This window comes from Kwoniella mangroviensis (assembly GCF_000507465.2).
Source record: "Kwoniella mangroviensis CBS 8507 chromosome 1 map unlocalized Ctg01, whole genome shotgun sequence".
Classification (NCBI taxonomy): domain Eukaryota; kingdom Fungi; phylum Basidiomycota; class Tremellomycetes; order Tremellales; family Cryptococcaceae; genus Kwoniella; species Kwoniella mangrovensis.
The window spans coordinates 11,342,873-11,362,672 of record NW_027062533.1 but is presented as its reverse complement, the minus strand read 5'-3'; the positions used below and the strand labels follow the sequence as shown (position 1 = coordinate 11,362,672).

Genomic DNA, 19,800 nt, shown 5'->3' with positions numbered 1-19,800 from the left:
GGGTATGCCTGGGCCCCCGCAAATTGTGCTCGCATTTGATCGTATCTGACCGGCCTTGATGCATGTTGCAGGTCGCGGTCTGCAGTTGTCAAGTTGCGTGCTACTTGATACTCGCTTCTGCACTTCTCTTCATTCCTTCTCTTGTTCCTACGCTTCTACATATATATCGTTCTCTGACATCGGTACGGGTGGATCATCTTGGATTCTTGAACCTCGATCAAGCTTTCTTTCAAACAGCTCCATCTCTCATCGTAGATCGCTTACAATCCCGATGCCTCGTCTACAAACTTATAAGGACAGACCGGTAGTATTGCTCACAGTGAGTTAGCCACCGCCCTAAGTGGTATGGCAATGCAATTTATAGGTATGTGACAGAACGATGACGGTCCTCCATGCGCTTCTTCGCCCAACATCTTCTCGTTCTGCAAACTCCTACAGTCTCGCTTGGGTTGGGATGTGAGAGTGGTGATACCGGATTGTCAGAAGTCATGGTGAGCTGTCTGATGCAGAGAACCCTCACATAGTAGCTGACTTCGAGAGCAGGGTCGGCAAAGCATACGCGATCAGCGATGTCATCTCAGCGAGCTACTTCTATCCTCTAGGTGAGCAGCATCTCGACCACCTACCTTGACGGATCACCCAGCTAATCCTGTAAGACAGAACCTGAAGGACTTACTGGCGATATCACCACTACGCCCAGATCACTAAAAGAGGGTGAAACTATGGAATGGATACTTCTCTCCGGTGTGAGTCGTTTCGACCATTTCCTTTGATCTCGATGAATACTTGCTGATCTGGACTTCCGATCTAGACACCAGCAACATGTACAAATATAGCTTTGCATAACCTCTATCCTGGTGAGATAGACTTAGTAATATCTGGACCCAATCGTAAGCTCAGATTAACTATAATCTACGGGGACAGCAATTTGACACTCTACACAGATGGTCGAAATTCTTCAACGGCATTTGCTCTTTCATCCGGAACCTTAGGTGCGGCATTAGCAGGGGCACTTTCGATACCTCTTCCTGGACCTTCAAACGGCGAGCCATCACTACATACCGATCATATACCATGTATAGCAGTCTCATATGGAGTTGTCACCAGACCAGTCACTTCGAGGGTACTGGAGTTAGCTACAGACGCAGCTGTAGATGTATGTGAGAAGCTGTATGATGACTGGGGATGGGACGAGGATCACGAGAAGGGAAGACATCTCGTTCAGGTTTACTCGGTGAATATACCGCTGGTAGAAGGTGATTTGGAAGTGGGGAAGAGAAAGACGGCATGGACGAATATGTGGAGAAACTCTTATGGAAGGTTGTTCAAGGCTACGACGCTGTGAGTGATACACAGTCGAGCTGGTATAGCTACGTTTGGTAATTGTAGCTGACGATGGATGCTCTGTTTAAGGACACGAGCGAATTATGATCCAGGAGATAATTACAATCAGAATCGTTCATGTCCTTCATCATCCAATAATCAACCTCAGAATACCGATATCCCACCTAACGCTTCAACAACATCCACAGCTGGACCAGGTGCCCTACCTACACCAGCACCTTCGTCACCTACAGTTAAGCATCATGATGGGCAATTGCGATTCCATTTCGCTCCTAACATGAAACCCCTCTTGTTCCCTCCCGTTGAAAGCTTGCCCGTAGGATCTGATGCCTGGGCGTTTGCAAAGGGATATATAGGCGTTACTCCCATGCGAGCTCAATTCGCCGGACCAATAGAAGGTGGCTATGGCTTTGGGAGAGAGGAGAATGATGGGAAGAAAGCTGGTAGCTTGTGGGAGTGAGGGCTTTAGTACTGTCACACGTCTATGTATTTCTGTTATCTTACAGTCCATGTCATCCTGATGATGTGTGATGTGTGTCGGTGTATGCATCTGACCTCGCTAGGCTTCCTCTATCTATTCTATTCGTTGTATTGTATGTATACAGGATGGACTGACTGTGCGGAATGAGGGATGAGGGATGAGGGATGCCGGCTATTGGAATAACCGAACAGCGATGACCGACACTCGCCCAGACATGTTATATACAACCACCACTCAGCACTCGACCTCTTTCATCCCTTTCTCTCCCTCTAAGTCCGTCACCTCTCAACCATTAAATCATCTCACAGTGATCTGAGGATCCCATTCGATAGAGCATGAAAGCTTTCCAAGTGAAGGAACACGCTCATCCGAGCAAGATATCAGTGTAAGCTAATCCTGTCCATGTCCTTTCTACCTTTTCAAGCGAACTCTTCTCTGACGATAGATCCTGTAGCTCAGATATACCGATACCCAAGCCACGCACGAATAAGGGGGAAGTACTGCTAGATGTACATGCAGCTGGCCTCAACTTTTTCGAGTGAGCTTTGGTCGAAGGGGGATCTTACCATATTTTATATGAAATCTAGCTGATAGTGTCTACAATCAATAGTATACTCCAAGCTCAGGGGAAATATCAGAGTAAGTCTATCCTTCAGCTCACATTGACAGAGCTATATCCAAGATTGACCAGTTTGCTGATGTGTTGTCGTATATAAAGCCCAGCCACCACTTCCCTTCGTGCTCGGTGCAGAAGTAGCAGGGACAATCTCGAAGTCGGCGTCTATACCTGATGATTGTCCTTACCAGCCAGGAGGTGGGCATGATTCAGCAGCTGATTCTATGCACTTATTCCTGCTACACATTAGCTGATATGCCTCTATCCTCTTGTAGATCGAGTAGCAGGATACGCCCAAGGAGCATATGCCGAGCACGTAATAGTCAATTGGAGAAACCTTCTGCCTATACCGGATGAGTTGAGCTTTGAGGAAGCTGCTACTATACCTTTGTGAGGGACACCCACCTAATCATATATACTGAAGACCTAAGCTGACAGTTTGAGGGCAGAACACCAACGACGAGTTATGTAGCTCTAGTAGACAGGGCAAGAGCCAAAGCCGGTATGTCTATGCGATTGTCCTCGATTTCGAAGCAAGGGATATATGGCTAACGAGAAATCGTTTTAGGCGAATGGGTACTGATTCATGCTGGTGCAGGAGGAGTAGGTCTGGCAGCTTGTCAAATTGCTAAAGGTAAGTGAACGAGCTTAATACGTTATATCAGAGTGACTGATGTAGGGGAATGTATAATTAGTCCTAGGATGTAAGGTCATTGCTACGGCTTCTTCGCCTTCGAAGCGGAAGATATGTCAGGATTATGGTAAAGCAGATGAAGTGGTAGATTACACTCAAAAAGATTGGCAGGTGAGTATACAACACCACTATGAAACTACTCACTCGCAGAGTTCCTGATCACAACTTCTTCTCATATAGAAAGAAGTGATGAGAATAACTGGAGGTAAGGGTGTCAACGTAGTATTTGACCCAGTTGGTAAGCTGCCGCTCCCAAGTACCTGTATATCATACAAGCTTGCTTACTAATGCTCACGATGGATAGGGATGATCATACCGTCACTTAAGTGCGTGGCGTGGAATGCTAGATTAGTGGTGGTTGGATTCGCAGCTGGATCAATCGAAAAGGTGGGTAGGAGTGGCCTTATACGAGTCCTCGTTATCACCTTCCTTCACCATAATCTATCAGATATACTTGGCAAATAAGCTGATCCGGTAGACCCCATGTTGCAGATCCCAGCGAATCTGCTCCTTCTCAAGCAAGCTTCAGTCATGGGTGTGTACTGGGGCGGAACAGCAGGTTAGTCAACAACTACCTGATTTTCCACTGGCATTCAATTACTAATCGTAGGCTTCAATCGAAATTGCTTAGTCAAAGACCCATCATCCGTCTTCCGAGTATCTCAAGAAGTCCTCTCACTCCTAAGTGAAGGCAAGATCAAAGCCATCATCTATGATAAACCATATATAGGGTTGGACAAAGTGAGTGAAGGATTGAAAGATATAGAAAGTAGGAAAACATGGGGTAAAGCAGTCGTCACTATAAACAAAGCGCAAAAAGCTAAATTGTAGTCCAATCTTCTGTATGATGGATAATGTAATTCATATCATGTATAATGTCTGACTGATGTCTATGAACATCTAATGTACAAAATGGAATGTGCAAAGAGGATGCTTACATGATTGATTGATTGATGGATGATATGTGCAATAATTATACTTGTGTTAAACATTATTGTTGTCGTTGTTGCTGTGTGTCACCGATGGACAAAATCGTATATCGTCAAAGGTTCATGGATACTGTAATGTCCAACCCGATCGTGTCATTCCCATTTTGCTTCTATTTCTCTCGTAGACAGTCTTGGAAGAGGATCATGCTTCGAGAGTCTTCAATTTCCTTTTCAGACTTCCTACTTCACCTTTCAACTTATTGACCAATTGATCTTTCTCAGCTACTTGTTTCTGAAGGGATGAGGCCAACGCAGTGGCAGATTCGAGATCTGCTTCCATCTATATATCCCGTATCAACTCATCAGCTAAAATCTTACTAGTATGAAGAGGGAAGTAGCTGTGTGGGATTGAGTAGAACATACCTTAGCAGCCATCTGTTTCTTCTTCCATCTGAATTTCTTTTGCGCAACAGCATTTTGTTCTCTCCTTCTCTCTCCATTCCTTCTTTGGCCATTCCCATTCCCATTCGCAGTTGAATTCGCAGAGACAGAAGTGGATGTCGATCTGTTATCGTTTGATCTACCCTTCCCTTTACCTTTCCCCTTAGCTGCAGTATCGCTTTTCTTCACCTTCTTGGATTTCGTACGTGGTTTCTTGCTAGCAGTCTTACCAGGAGAGAAACATGAAGTAGATTCCGTCGTTGAGGTGGGAGACGAAGCTGATGAAGAACCTGAAGATGGATGTTCATACTTGATCATCTCGCTGGTATGGGTAGACTGCGAGCTCGATCTTGCTCTGACACTTGAATTTGATGAGATCGCAGAAGAACCATTGGGTATTGAACTTCTACCGAAATTCGAATACGATTCACCTTCACCTTCCTCTTCCTCCCCATCACCACAAGATCTTACTTGTATTTCTACATCTCTATCGTGTCCATCGACATCTACTTGATCTTGATTGTCCTCTGATACTGGCTCGGAATTAGATTCCGAGTAAGATGATTCACCAGCTTCCAGCTCTGGCTGTCCCACACTCTCTGGAGGTCTGAAAGATCCACAAGGCGATTCAGCACAGATGTTAGGAGCAGGAGAGTTTGGGTAGTTCCGCATTTCTTGGTCGATAGGGGTGATATCTCTGGTAGGCGGAAAGCTCGGTGAAGTGGATTGACGGTCAGCCTCCATAGGTACGATGGGGCTGGTACGATGAGATGAGATGGGTTCGAGCAAAGGTGGTGTGGGAGTTTGTACTTGAGGTAGGGAGAGCCCTTCATGTCGAAAAGTAGATGAAGGAGCTACCTCCAGCTGAGGTGTATTCCACCGAGTGTCCATAGAAGCAGTGATCGGAGTAGGTAAGCTGCCACCGATCTGACCATCCTCCTTGATCTCGTTCTTCCCGTTGGGTGAGTTGGGTTCACTGATAGTCTTAGCGACCGGTAATCTAGTATGGGTATATTGGGTGGTATGGGCCGATTGAATCCTTTGCATAGCATAAGCAGCGGGTCTGATATTGTCAGAGATAGGAGGAGCTCTATGTCTCGATCGAGTGAATACTTCTGGATTTTCGGTTACGAACACATACGAGTGGTCTTGACCTGGACTAGCGTTATGTGTATGTGCATTGGTAATGTTGTTGCTGTTCCAGCTTGTACCACTGACCGAGGTGCAAGATTGGTGTCTTCTGGCTGACGGACGAGGGTATACGGGAGCTGGAACAGGTTGGAATTGAGGTAAGCATGGTGGTCCACCTGGCATTTGGGGAAGAGTATAGTTTTCCCATGATTCGACCGGAGGGTGAATCTTCTTGCCCGTCGTCGGAGTGAGACTATGAGGTGGTGGTGGTGGTGGTGGTGGTGGTGGTGGTGGATTCAGCGATTGAGCAGCTGAATGGTGATTTAACGATGTTGGAGGGATAGGATTTGGTCGAGGTCGAGGGGGCCGAAGAAGGTTTTGAGCATCGTTATGCCAATCCTCCACTTTTCTCTCAGGATACGTTTTGTCCAAAGTCAAACCTTGTAGAGGATGAGGTAATTTTGCTTTGGACGAACGGGATGGCTGAGTTCGAGTGGCCGCATGAGCCGTCGAATGTTGTCTAGACGGTGCCGCTACTGAAGATGTCGAAGCGGTCATGCGATTATACGGTCGAACGTTATATTCCAGTTGGACCGCGGAGGTAGTGGCTCGTGCTCGAGATTGCGTTTGCTGCCACACACAACAACATACACGAATCAAATCTTAGTCGTCCTTCTTCAAACATTTCAAGTCAAGCTAAGCGAGATGCAGACTCACCTTTCTCTGTTTTTCCCTTTTCAATGGCCGTTGAGAAACGGGAGGAGGGGGAAAGGGTCCTTGTCTAGTCATGTGTGCACTTGATGGTCCACCGGCTGTAGTGGTAGTTGACCAACCGTTTACCGGTTGATCGGTTCCCAAGGCCGGGTTTGCATTCCAAGAGTGAGATCTTGAAATTGGTGGTGTGTGCATGGATACATGACCAATTGACCCTGAAGAATTCAAGTACGGTGCGGTAGCCGTAGTTGACAATACGGAATCTGGATTGGCCGCCGGAGGGGTAGGTAAAGGAGCGATCAGGGATGATATAGGAGGGAGGGTGAATGATGCATTGGGATGAGGATGGGGAAGTGAGGTAGGACCCCTTGCATCAGCCAGTGCCGCATCTGCGAGGAATGTCAAGCTGAGGCCGGGCTGAGAGGTATGAGAGAGGGGAGGGAGAGGAGCAAGACGTCGTTCGTCTCGTATCGGTCGAGTCATGAGGGGATATTGAGGAAGGTTGATTGGTGAGGTGCGTCGAGGTCGATCTGTGGAAGCGGCTGAAGACCGCTTACGGTGGTAGCTGACGTGTTGAGACGTCTGGGAGTTTAGTGATTGGACCTTGTGGACTGGAGGTGAGTGAAGGGGGGTGTTGCCGGAGTAGCTGGATTGACCAGAAGGTTGTAAGAGTCCGAACATTCGATATAGGCTGAATAGATTATCTCTCACAAATTGAAGATGAGCAAATACAAGAAAAGGGAAAAGTAAGAGATTGCTACATCCAAGGATGGGATCCGGCGGTTTGGTCAGTCGTTGATGATGAAGATGTTGATGGTGGGATGTTATTTGTATGAAATTATCGTGAATTGGAGACGGGAAGGAGTCGGGTGGAAAAGCGCAGAGTCCTTTTATCTGAACCCTATGACAAGTGGATATTCAATTAAATCAACATCCTTTCCCTTCCCTCGCGATTGCAACTCGACAATTAACAAGAAATATGATAGATATACGACTCCATGCCATTTGATGAGAGATGTGATGTGATCAGGAAAACATCTGCAGCACTCACGATTACTGCGGACCAAGCCAAGCCAATCGACTGTTAGATCCTTTTTCAACGATCACAGATCAAGAGGGACGAGGTGAAGACAAAGAGCCCAGTTCTTTGTCTTCGGTGTGTGGGAGTTTATCGTGTGACGTGAGGATCAAGGGATTTCCGATATCGGGTTGGGGACGAGGGTTCATGGCGTCAACGGTGGGACGAATATCCAATGACAAGGATAGGATAGTGTAAGCCGAACCGAACAGTCAAATTGAACCGAGAGAGTAGGAGAGGATGGTTTCAGGAGTGAAGCATGACGGGAGTAACAGAGAATGTTACGATCAGCATTGGTTTCTAGGTATCATAACATGTATAACCTATATCTCCGTTGTGACAATGACAGAGATCAAGTAGATCAACGCAAAGGCCATGCTAATTGAGTAGTTGCAATGGAGAAAGGGGAAGGGTTAATTGCAAGAGGAATACTCCGATACTCACCTAACGAGGAAGGGTATCCCTGAACTGAGAAATGTATCCGAGAACGTTTCAAGACGAAGAGAGATAGAAGAAGAAGAAAAGAGAAAAGGGAATAGAGTCAAATGAAGATAGGGAAGGGTGACTTATATATCATGCTAATGTTGACTTGACGACTTATCAGGTCAGTCACCTCTCAACCTCGTTGTTGTGATGCAGATACATGATCTTGATCTTGATTGATGCGAGTCTGTCATCTGAATCAAGTGGAGAACAAGTTAATGATACAGGACCAAAGCTCAACAAGAAAGGTGGGATCGACGGGGCGAGACCTTTTCCCTTCATCTCTCACACCCACTCGTTGACCCATCAATCAACAGTCATCAAACATCAACCCAATCCATCATTCCATTTCGCATCAAACACAGTGCACTAACTTCACCCATCCCTCCTTTCCAGTTACCAAGCACCACTGTACTTACGACGTACCTGTGATTATATCCTAGCTTGGAAGTGGGGTAATTGTATCTTCATCAGCACCATGACACGTACCAGATCATACGCATACGCATATGCAGTGCTGATGAAACGCCCTATACATGTTTTATCTTTCTGTGAATGTAAGTCAGCATTGTTCGACTCTTGTTAGTTCAAGAGCGGGTTTTCACCTGGTCTGATCATAGATCAAAACAACGAAGACAACAGAACAGTCCTTTCCCAGCCAAACGACCTTTGCGATGAATTGGATCAGAGAGAAGGAGAGAAGCAATCAATGTTTCTCGCCTATTCTTGATTCGTTTTAGACGAAGTATCATACATAGGAAGATGGTGTTATTTAATGTCTCATTAAAGTGACGTGTTCAATGAATGCACTGATCTATCGTTGATGTATGATGAATGTGGGGTATGATGTCTGATGTCTGATGTCTGATGTGATCAGACCCATATTCCTCCCGTAAATTTCCTTCGTGAGCATGTTTTGGGATGGCAATTAATTGCATGACGATATCCACCATCCGAGTGGGACGGAATGGAGAGCGGATCTTATCTGAGTTTGAATCTGCAACACTGGTATCAGTGAGCCCATTGCATATATCCCGAGTTGCTGAAAAGATCAGTACAGTATCTCAATCGCTCTGTATACATTATCTCCTGGACGAGTTTAGTAATATCAAGCGTAGAAAGTGGGAAAAGCGGAACTTGTCAGAATCGTCAAAATCCAGACTTGAGAAGCAAAGAATCCCAAACGAGTTGGTCTGTGTTTTGTGTTTCGTTGATGCTGCGCAGCATGTAGGGACAGCGAAAAAAAGTAAGATCCGCGAGTCGAATTGAATTATCAATGAACGTTGAAAGGGGTCGTTAGTCTGATGAGTTTCTACCACTCCTCAAAGGATGGCTGACCCTATCCTCCCCCACTCTCATTTGGTTGGTAAATGATCGGTATTCGGGATGGACAGATAGATAGACAAATGGAGATATCATGACATGATCCGAAAATGTCTGTTGGTCAACACAGTCGGAGGCAAAATGTCAATGAGTGTCGTCGGTTTGTCAATCTCCGTGAACCTCGACGTAAAGTGTTGAAGAGCAAACATGGATAGAAGCACAACTTGTCGCTACTTACTGTGAAGTACGGTCAGCACCGCTATCATATCCGCATAGTAATTTCCGTCTAGATTAGTACTAATTCTATGATCTTGAAATCGTAATCAGGACTGTTAGTCTGGCTGACATAAACATGATACACATCCCAAATCTCCTGGAAACCAATCCAACCCTCGCTCGATCCCTTGGTTTTATCGTTTTATCCTTATGAGGGATAATGGCATGTGCATCAAAGCTTGCCGATCAGACCAGCTTATCCGACGTAAGCGGATTGATGCGAGTCGAATCAGGGGGTGGTCGCATTGTTTGCTATCAAAAAAATTATCAAGAGTTTTTAACCCTCTGTCCCGTACTCATGGAACAAGAGGATATCGACTCGATTGGGCGAGGTATCGTCGAGGATCGAAAATTCAATCACAAGCAAGTATTCCCAGTCAGATTGATTACTGCTAGTGGCAAGTCGACTTGACATTGACACGTTAACTCGAGCTCGGTATACCTTTCACCCCACTTTGAATTTCTTGATGGTCCCGTTTGATCATCTCATCTTATTTTTGTTCTCCACTCTAAGTCCAGATCAATCAATCAATCAAATTAGACATGTGGTCCCATCATTTATCGTCCCTGTTTGTCTGATCGCCCTTAGTCAATCGTACCACTTTGTCCTATGTGTGTCGAGCAGTGCCTTATCAAAGTATCTCCTAACTTACAACAGACTAGCTGAGATGGAACTTTAAAGGACTCACTCACTACATTAGCCAATTATGCATGATCGCATTGAAGCGAAGTACCTTAGCTAGGGAAGGAGGGATGATCCGTTGGAGTTTTAGTATTGGGTTGTTGATATGATCACTGCATAATGTAGACATACAGAGTGAGAAATAAACAGATGAACGAAAGACTAGTAACTTACCGTGTTAACTGGGCTACAACTTGCGAAAAGCCCGATGTCAGGCTCATCCATGTTATCCATACTTGAGTAAGACACGGCTCTACTTCCTTGAACATGAAGTTTGTGTTATCGTTAACCCCATTGTGCTATGGCTGATACAACTTTCATCACAAAGGGAAGAATCACAAGCGAACACAAACATACAAATACTGGTCTGACAATTGCACAAATGACAAGCTCCGAACCGATAGTAACTGAAGAACGAGTAATGGTAAATTCCTTCTCCGGCAATTATCAAGTTTGGGGGACGAGTTACTGAGATGTAATAGCTTCAGCTTCTCGCTCTTTTTGATTGACCCACGAAAATGAGTCAAAGTGGGGCGCACAGCTGCCATGGGAGCACTTGTCGTTCAGATTGAGGTGTGATAAATATCCAACTTGCAAAACTTTTCGTACGTTGTGGTATCGTCTTATGCAGGAAATATAAGTACAACCACTTGCAATTATAACATCCTGCAGTCTATACTGAGAAGCGGTCATTTTCAGTCAGACCAGATCAAGTCGACATCGGACATGACGAGACCTCCTGTCATTCCCAAACCTGAACCTCCCCTTCCTCCTACCGATGAGGATGATGAAGTGCTCCATATCGGATATTGGATTTGAGTGAGTGATCTAGATCCCTTTTGTTGTCTAATCTCCTGCGTGTGCTTATGCATATCCTCTTAGGTGGCTTGAAAGCCACAAGAAATACTTCCCATTGCATTTCAACCATGTATAACGATGCAAGCAGATCTAGCATGTTAATTTAATATTCATGTCAACTATGGGGTGATATTTTCTATAATCACAACTCTATGGTATATTCTAACTTTGCAATATCTACAAATCACGAATGACATACAACAAGCTATCCAATCGATCTGATCCTACTCCATTCTGACAATTCCTTTATTACTGTGTTATGACTTCGTGACAACTGTATTCAACGATTCATGTGCCATGTATCCGCTTTTCCTAAAATGATACTGTCATTCACCATTGTCCCTATCCATCTATATGTAACTGTTCAAATCTGATACTTCCTCCTCCCTCTCGCCCAACTATCACCGTCCCCTCGTCCCTGACCCTGCATCACCACTGATGTCGACGTTATACCCATGACTCTCTCAACTGTATCTTCCTCATCATCGTAATCATCCATCTCCGCATCTATCGAATCTTCATCCATCATCTCTTCGTCGTCCTCTGCTGGTGGTGTAGGTGGAGTCTCACTCATACCCATCGGATGATTCTGGTGCTGGTGGACCAAGCCGAATCCTTGGGGTGGTCTGAATGACCCGAAGCCGGAAGTCGGCTGTTGCGAGGGACCAGCGTGTTGATGTTGATGGTATTGAGAGAAAGCATTTACATTCGATCCTTGTGCTGATCTGATCTTAGCCCATGGATCTTGTACTTGTACTTGTATCTGTTGTTGCTGCTGTTGCCACAACGGAGCGAATGCATCTGCCTCGAAATTAGAATAAGCAGTTTGAGGGGATGGTGGTGCTTGACCAAAACCATATGAAGATGAACGACGTAGGGGTCCACCGGGCCTTTGCAAGTTAGGTGTAGAGACGTTCATCGTTGTATCGTCCTGGTAAAGGGATGAGCCAAAGAATGAGTTATGCTGTGAGATCGGTGAAGGGTATGCCTGTGGTATCATATCCATGTTGGAGTCAGGATATGAGTACGAAGAAGGTAGAGATGTGGGTTTACGAGTTGATGAGGTTGATCGAGATGGTGGGATGGGGCGGAATGATATACCAGGAGATGATAGAGGTATAGAAGATGATGGTCGAACTATGTTTTGTGCCAAGTATTCCTACAGTCATAAGTACATACATGTAGAAGTACATCAGTGATGAAAATCCTTTCTTTTTTCTGATCGTGGGAATTGATGGTAACTCACCTGAAGTGCCTTGAGATCTGGAGATACATGCATTGAACCTCCCAATGAAGCTACCAGATCATCCATCGTTGCTGTTGCAGTCGCCATCTTGAACCCAATCCTATTTCCTAGTCAATTTCTCTAATCTTATGCAATGTCTGAAAGGGTAGATACCGAGGATGAAAAGGAGAGAAAAAGTGGCCTTGGAACAAATGTATAGTTGTATGTAGTATAAATAGAATGATATACGATGTAAGACGGGTAACGGATTAATCGGTCCAAAGTACTCTAGTTTTTACGATTCGGTGCGATAGGCTAACAACCTTTTTGGACGATAAGCGGTACGGGGCACGGTACAGAACAGTCCGTTCCTTTTTAGGTTCTGATGTGATGTGATGCAATTGAAAATGTTTCTTAGTCTAACTTTGATGGTTCACTTGATGATGAAAGATTGGTAGATCCAGATCCAGCACGAGAATCCTACTGCACTACTGTATCACTGTGATGTGATTTTCGATTGTTGGATGAAAAAACCCGTAGTATGGAGTGACGATGGTGGCTGTTTTATGATTGTTGATTGTCGATCTGAAAGGTGTACGTACGTGCGTGCGTGCGGGATTTAAACTATCGTTGGTATATTCGATACGATATTCAAGCTACACAAAGATGGAAGAAAGAGAGAAAGAGAAAGATGCAGACATGGAATGCATGCATGGACAGGTGTACAACTGGAATCAGGGAGAGGTTCCACCTGCTGCCCCACTTGAAGCAAGAATAAACAATGAATCTACCGATCCTCATACAGCTCTGCCGACAAGGCTCCGAGCTGTTTTCTGGATCAAGTATTCACCTCGAATTGAATAGGACGGATCTAGTTTTACCGAAAGGAAGATCCACCAGACATATCCATCTATCATACAGTATACAACCATGGAATAGCTCGCCATTGAAATGTACCGTTGGTCGCATGCGTTGCGTTGCTTTGCTTTGCTTTTTTTTTCCGTTTCTTACTGCAACGCGGTCGTCGGAGCCGGAGTTGAAAGGGGCCGATTATATATCGACCGTCTCAACTTAAAAAGGAAGATTCGATTTTAGTACCTCCGGGGTGATCTTCATTCAGGTCGATTGCGTAAAGTCAGAGGTAACTCCGGTCAGCGGAACCCACCCACGGTCCGCGAGACTCCTGACTGTAGGATGCCTTATCGCGCTGGACCTGAACGAGCAACGAGGGACTCTCCATGGGGGTTAACCTATCATAACCGGGGCAGCTCGTTTAACGAACCAGAAATGCCGTAAGTGGAAATAGCCACGACATGGGCAGGTCTTTATCGCTCGTCTTTACTTAGCTATCAAGAGGGGATCTCGGGGATTGACATTTTCCCCGTGTAGCATATCGCTTACAGATCGAACTTACAATTTGGAGTGAGAGCCCGATGAGTACCCGATGAATCCCCATTCCGCTGATCCACTCGCAGCACAGTGAATTGTAAGTAGATCGTGCGGAGAGTCGTCAGCCGCGTACAGTCGAGGAGCTTGTTGAGAAATGTGAGGAATTAGGATCGACGCTAATGAAGTTGATTGACATCATCGTTTGTCACTGGAGCTACATCCTTGGAGTAATCGACAGTAAGTACTGGAATCGTGCCGAAACTTACTCTAGTCTATTCTGCCCAAGCTGGAATCCACCTGACTGCGACTACAGCCCAACAGCTCCAGATTGAACTTTTGTCCGCCTCCGTTTTCGGAAACAACTCATACTACCCATCGGATATGATGCGGTAATCCAAGGACACCAGGTGCACTCGAGTATGTTCAACCTTGGTCTCGCCTTGTTGCAACGAAAAAGTATGACTCGCTGGAACGTGGCGTGTCTGTTTCTCCTTATAAGCATATTGGATGTATCAGGTTGGTCATCAGACAGGTACTTGCCGCAGTCACTGTAATGATAGATCATACTGTCTGTCACTCTGTTGATCTTTTCAAGCCGTTGAGCTCTTGATTCATAATGAAATATGTATGTGCTGAATAACCATATCCATTTGATCTTTTCATTGTTATATATATACAGTCTGCTTCCCTCTCAGTGTCAGCCAACTTGCCACACCATTTGCGGATCAACAGTGCGTTCATCCATGTCCATGTCCACGCCCTCGCATCGCCTTTCATCCATGATCGACAAGCATGTGTTCCGTTCCTCATCCCTTCCAATCAATCAACCTCCTTCTCCTGCCATCATCCGTGTACTTATCTGCAGGATGATTGCAGATCCTCACGGAGGGCAATAGTCTGAATGAGCCTTGCATGTACATAAATGAGGGATGAAGGGATGAATGCAGCAAGTGACGTAACATGTGTGTCTCTGACCATGCACGTTCCACGCGATTCGTTCGTTCACTTTTGGCTTTTTTCTATGTCTGATCCTGTCGTACCTTTCATTTCACCTTTTCGCTACCGTCGTATGCCTCTTGGGAACAGAGTTCTTTTCATAACTTGCATACTCCCTCTTTTCATACTCGTTTACAGCTTACCAGAGTCACCCAGTACAGCAGGCGAAATCCCCACCATCCTTCTCAGCTGGAATGCTCAAGTTCTGGAAGGAAGTACAGGTGTTATGCGTGCCTCGCTGGACAAGGATAATCTAAAACTGGCCATCGTCGAAAAATCAAGCTTGGATCGATATCCCGATATCCTAGATTAGACGTCTGTGCTTCAACGCTGCAACAATTCAACAGAGACAACACAGGAGATCGCTGTACTGTTTGGAGTAGGATACATCATCGAGCTTCTTCTTGTAGATATACTCTGTGAGTGCAGCTTGAAGTGCGGTGTTATAGCAAACCTCTAGCTGATGATTGGTTGCTTGCTCATGTATAGGTCAAAATGTTCATTTACATATTTACGATCCTTATAATAGCTACCACGACACTTGCTACACCATTACAAGCCAAGTTCTCATCATGTCTCTCATCATACTCCCCCATCGCTGCCGGTCAGAATCAGATGAACGTTTCGGATGTATATGCCCAGATCGTTCCTGCGGATGAAGCGAGAGAATTGGGATTGACGGGAGATGGACATAAGGTGCTGAGGGTTGATTTGACCGGCGTAGTAGGTGCCGAGGTGTCGGGATATGATAATGATACCAATAAACTAGGTGAGTCGTTGAAACCCATACTACAGGTAAGAATGTTCACGCTGACAGTGTATGGGCTTCTTGTATAGCTACTTTGTTCACCAATACCAAAGCAGCAACATGGCACGTTTACGATTCAACATCATGGTTGTGTAATTCCCTATTCCCATCTGAATTGCCAACACCATATTCCCCATATAACACAACTTATTGTCCTTTACCTGCTGGAAACTTCGCTATCAACCTATCAATCCCCTTATACAGCTCATACGCCCTTACGACCTTACAAACTCAAGTGAGGATAGTGGATACATCGGCGGAAGCGGCGAATCTGGCGTGTTTAGATATCCAAGTTTCGCCGTATATTAGGAAAGGGTGGTATTACAGGTTATTCCTATGGTTACCTGTTGCCACGGCTATCGGGTTCTGGATAGTTAGCTGGGGAGCAAGATTCGTCACTGGTTGGATCGTAGGAAGTGGTGTGGCTGAATATGATCAGAAAGAATCTAGTGCATTGAAAATTGCAGGAATGGGTGGACCGAACAAGAAAGAAGTCAGGTTGAGGAAATGGGGTACGATGGTTATAAGTGGTTTGAGTGGAGAAAGGCTCAGTGTCAGTGGTGGTCTTCTCAGATTCTGTGAGTACCCACATGATGCTTCACTATGAAGAATCTGACTATGAGTAAGGATGCTTCCCGCTTGTTTCGATACTGATCGACTCGACGATGCAATCAGGTACACCATCTTTAAAGGACATAATGTTCCACCTTCAATTCTGTACCATGCTCGGAATGATAGCCGTCAACTGGCCAGAATTTGCTTGTAAGTAGTCGCATGGCTGCGGGCTCTCGTCCGCATTGCTGATCCCTCAACTTCAGACCCAATATTCGCTCGAGGTGCCTGGGCGGACCTAGTTTGGAGTGAGTTTTCTCTCTTAACTGGACAATGCTTGCTCGACTGACCTTTCCTTGTAGATACTACTCTGATACAAGGCTCCGATGCTGAGAACAAGCGAGTCAGCGCTTACCCTGCCAATTATACTGTCCCAACGGCCTTTGCAACGCAGATGAACGATGATCAGTATCCTCTTTATCTCGACACAACAACCTTCAATCCTCTATTCGATAGCCACAACTCGTCTAATGGGATGGAATCGTTCGCCACTGCTGTCGGTCTACGTCCACAAGACCTCTTCGGTACATGCTTAGCCATCTTCTTACTACTCACAGCTGCTGTTGCGTTGATAAGCTTGTTCATCTGGTTCTTACATGGATTGTTTGAATACCTTTCAATCGGTTCGTCAAAACAACAGGGTAGTCCTGGACCTAAAAGGACAAGTTTGGGAAGTAGTCCAAGAGGAAGTCTAGGTGGTAAAGAAGCCTACGATCCCAGAAATCCATCATTATGGTCGGACGGCCCGAACTCCCTACCCACGAGAGCGTCTCTTGCTCACCAAGCTAAAGTAAATTCCGCTTCGCCTTTCAGAAGGATATGGTTGAGATTCAGGTTCAAGGGTGAAGCAGGTGCTTTCCATGCAGCTGCCCTGTATGGTAATCTTATCCGATTGATCCTCATCTTCCACATGCCAATAACCGCATTTTCGATATACCAGCTCACTCTGGGCAGTCGAGCAAGCATCGTCTCTCGAGTTTTTGCAGCTTTGGCTTTCGCGTTCATCTCGGTGATCATACCCGCTTTTATTCTTCACCGAATCTCCCGAACTGCCAGTGGCAAACTGTACGATGCGACGAGAACTCTACTTTCACTTGGACCAATGTACAACATTTACGTGGAAAACAAGCAGATGTATCGAATAGTCCCTCTCACTGCGAGCCTGATCGTGGGGATAGTTGTTGGTGCCGGCCAGAAAAGCGGTATCGCTCAAGCTATCATTGTCATCATAGTGGAATTAGCCATGTTGATTATTCCTGGAGTTTGGTACCCTTGGGGCGAAGGTGCAAGCATGGGTGCTTCGAATGCTTTCTTGGGATTGCTCCGGCTATGTACCATGGTATTGGTCATGTTATTGAGCCGACCTGTGAGTTGTGCGTACATCGTTTGCTTAACTCATGCTGATGGATGTCGTACAGATCGCGCTTAATACTCCTACCAACGATTGGATTGCATATGCCATATTCATCCTTCAAGCGATAATCTTCATCTTTTTCCTGCTCATGCTTATAACAAAGATAATCGAAGGATCAGTTCGTGTCTTCGGAGGCGTTCATTTCGACGAATCCACACATCCATTAGATGGAGGGATATTCGCTGCTATCATGGATTTAGACTGCCTAAATGGAGTCAGAGGAGGAAAAGCGGCAGCTAGGAAACGAAGAAAGAGAGGTTCAAAGCAACTACAACGAAACGTTTCTGCCGCTGGATCCTTGACGACTCAAATGATGTTGGATAGACACTCTCAAGGTGTTTCTAGACATCCTGTAGTCTCCTCGGAAGTATCAACACCTTTCCTCACTCCCGGCTACCCAGCAATGCCGATGCAGCAGAGACAAGATCACAGCTATTTCCCTGGCTATACACCTCCTCTTGGTCCGCCTCCACCTGAGCAAGAAAGGTTGAGCTCGGAGTCAAGATCTGCTGAAGGACATGGTGATGCGATCATGGACGCTTGGAGACCCTCTCCCATTAACACCAGCAGTAAAGGCGGTTACGCTCCTCCAGGTACCTATGTTCCTTCAGCTACTTCACCTACACATGGCATGTATGGTCAACCGCAACAAGGCTCAACGCCTCAGAGAGGCTTCTCCGTTGTACGAGGTGGAAGAGCCGATGCAGAGAACCCTTACGAAGTATTAGCAGGACCTGAACAAAGACGTGCTTCGTCTGTAAGTATTGGATCTGGAGGATATGCACCTCAGATACGGGTATCTCAAGTATCCCACAGACCAGTGTCTCCGCCTCACAACAGACAACAATCATCTTCAGCTGTCATCGAAACTGCTCCGCCGCTTGCTTCTCCATCCTTGACCTCAAGATTCTCCCCCAACTCTGCAGCTGGTCCGTCCAATCAAACACAGCACCAAGGTATCAGACCAAACAACGTTGGCTTGAAACCGCCCGCTCTGGCTATACCCAAAAGGAGATCATTGAATGACCTGAAACATGATCCATCACCTGATAGTAAATACTCCAATTCGACGGTGAAGAAGCACAAGAAGAATAAATCGTCAGGATGGTTCAATCGATCTCACGATAAAGGGAATGTATCAGATGAATCGGACGAAGAGTCAGATGACGAACCTGGACCATCTAGACGCAAGACTAAGAAGAACAACCGGAGAAAATCGAATTTACCTGGTACGGAAGGATTTAGGGAACCATTACCTTTTGAAGATGTACCGTTAAGTCCTGAGATGCAGTCTGCGTCTCCTACTGGTGCAGGTAGTGGATTTGTATTTTTTGGATTCGGTAAGAAGAAAAGATCCCAGTTGGACGAAGAGATTGCTTCTCAAGCGAGGGACGAGAACAAAGCTAGAAAGGCAGTCTTGGCTGCTGAGTCTGGAGCTCTGTTCGCAGGAGTCGAATCTCCTTCGCCTAGCGCTAAGAAAGCTTTTGTGGTCAAACGTCAAGGTGCATCCCCCATGAACTCGCCTACACCGACGTCGAGTTCGTCAAACTATGTGAAAGCCAGTTCGACATTCAAAGTGAAGAGGACCAACCAACCTCTGCCTACACCCACACCACAGACTCATCAAGTTCCATCAGGCAATGTCGTATCGTCAGTTCATCCCAGTCCGAATCTGGGAACGATAACGACGAGTAATTCAAGTGCGAATGTTACCCCTGGAAGCGTTAATCAAAGTTTGCCTTCTTCCACCAACTCAAACAATGGGAATGGGAATGGGAATGGGTCAAAGGGATTTAGGGTAATTAGACCACCTAAATTTGGGATGACAGCTGGTAGTGAACCAACACCATCCACGTCTTCGCAACCTCAGACTCCCAGCATGCCATCAGCCACTGCCAGTACCGCCAATACACCTCAGTCGACCGGATATCCACCCAGTGCATTCGTACCCATCTCATCATCTCCTGCTCAACATACGAACAGATTGAGTGGTCAGAGTTTCACTTCCGATGGGAATGGGGGATTGGCACTGTCGAGACCGGCTAGAGATCCAAGGAGATTGAGCGGGGAGATCCAACGATAACCCTAGAGAAATATCTGATCAGGGAAGTTATGAAATGCTATCACTCGAGTTAAGGGGGCGGAAGGCAATCAGATGACATTCCAAAGTGGATGGTACTTTTCGAGAAGAGACCAGGTAGGAAGGAAATGAGTACGTTCGGATTCTTTACAAATGGAGAATTCAATTGTTTCCTGTTCCCATCAGTCTATATAATATAGCTCGTAAGAGCCTGATTGTCATTTTC

At 45.8% G+C, this 19,800-nt stretch overlaps 5 protein-coding genes across 5 annotated transcripts; 3 read left to right on the top strand and 2 right to left on the bottom strand.

Moving 5' to 3' along the window:
• Positions 1 to 271: 271 nt before the first annotated feature.
• On the top strand, positions 272 to 1,804 carry I203_104308 (5'/3'-nucleotidase SurE; the record flags this gene model as incomplete). Its single annotated transcript, XM_019144100.1, has 7 exons — positions 272 to 319; positions 376 to 491; positions 544 to 602; positions 661 to 746; positions 812 to 890; positions 945 to 1,341; positions 1,414 to 1,804. The coding sequence occupies 7 exons, from the start codon at positions 272 to 274 to the stop codon at positions 1,802 to 1,804; spliced, it is 1,176 nt and encodes a 391-aa protein (XP_019007149.1).
• Positions 1,805 to 2,160: 356 nt separating this feature from the next.
• On the top strand, positions 2,161 to 3,966 carry I203_104307 (uncharacterized protein; the record flags this gene model as incomplete). The annotated part of the gene is made up of 12 exons (XM_019144101.1): positions 2,161 to 2,210; positions 2,280 to 2,363; positions 2,436 to 2,464; positions 2,544 to 2,639; positions 2,717 to 2,831; positions 2,891 to 2,943; positions 3,010 to 3,075; positions 3,137 to 3,246; positions 3,316 to 3,373; positions 3,440 to 3,522; positions 3,628 to 3,694; positions 3,767 to 3,966. The coding sequence occupies 12 exons, from the start codon at positions 2,161 to 2,163 to the stop codon at positions 3,964 to 3,966; spliced, it is 1,011 nt and encodes a 336-aa protein (XP_019007150.1).
• Positions 3,967 to 4,266: 300 nt separating this feature from the next.
• Positions 4,267 to 7,031, bottom strand: I203_104306 (uncharacterized protein; the record flags this gene model as incomplete). Its single annotated transcript, XM_019144102.1, has 3 exons — positions 4,267 to 4,404; positions 4,488 to 6,266; positions 6,354 to 7,031. The coding sequence occupies 3 exons, from the start codon at positions 7,029 to 7,031 to the stop codon at positions 4,267 to 4,269; spliced, it is 2,595 nt and encodes an 864-aa protein (XP_019007151.1).
• A 4,383-nt stretch (positions 7,032 to 11,414) lies between these two features.
• On the bottom strand, positions 11,415 to 12,383 carry I203_104305 (uncharacterized protein; the record flags this gene model as incomplete). Its single annotated transcript, XM_019144103.1, has 2 exons — positions 11,415 to 12,209; positions 12,297 to 12,383. 2 exons carry the CDS (start codon positions 12,381 to 12,383, stop codon positions 11,415 to 11,417), a joined length of 882 nt encoding a protein of 293 aa, XP_019007152.1.
• Positions 12,384 to 15,155: 2,772 nt separating this feature from the next.
• Positions 15,156 to 19,577, top strand: I203_104304 (uncharacterized protein; the record flags this gene model as incomplete). The annotated part of the gene is made up of 6 exons (XM_019144104.1): positions 15,156 to 15,429; positions 15,498 to 16,046; positions 16,144 to 16,230; positions 16,287 to 16,328; positions 16,383 to 17,446; positions 17,499 to 19,577. 6 exons carry the CDS (start codon positions 15,156 to 15,158, stop codon positions 19,575 to 19,577), a joined length of 4,095 nt encoding a protein of 1,364 aa, XP_019007153.1.
• Positions 19,578 to 19,800: the final 223 nt, after the last annotated feature.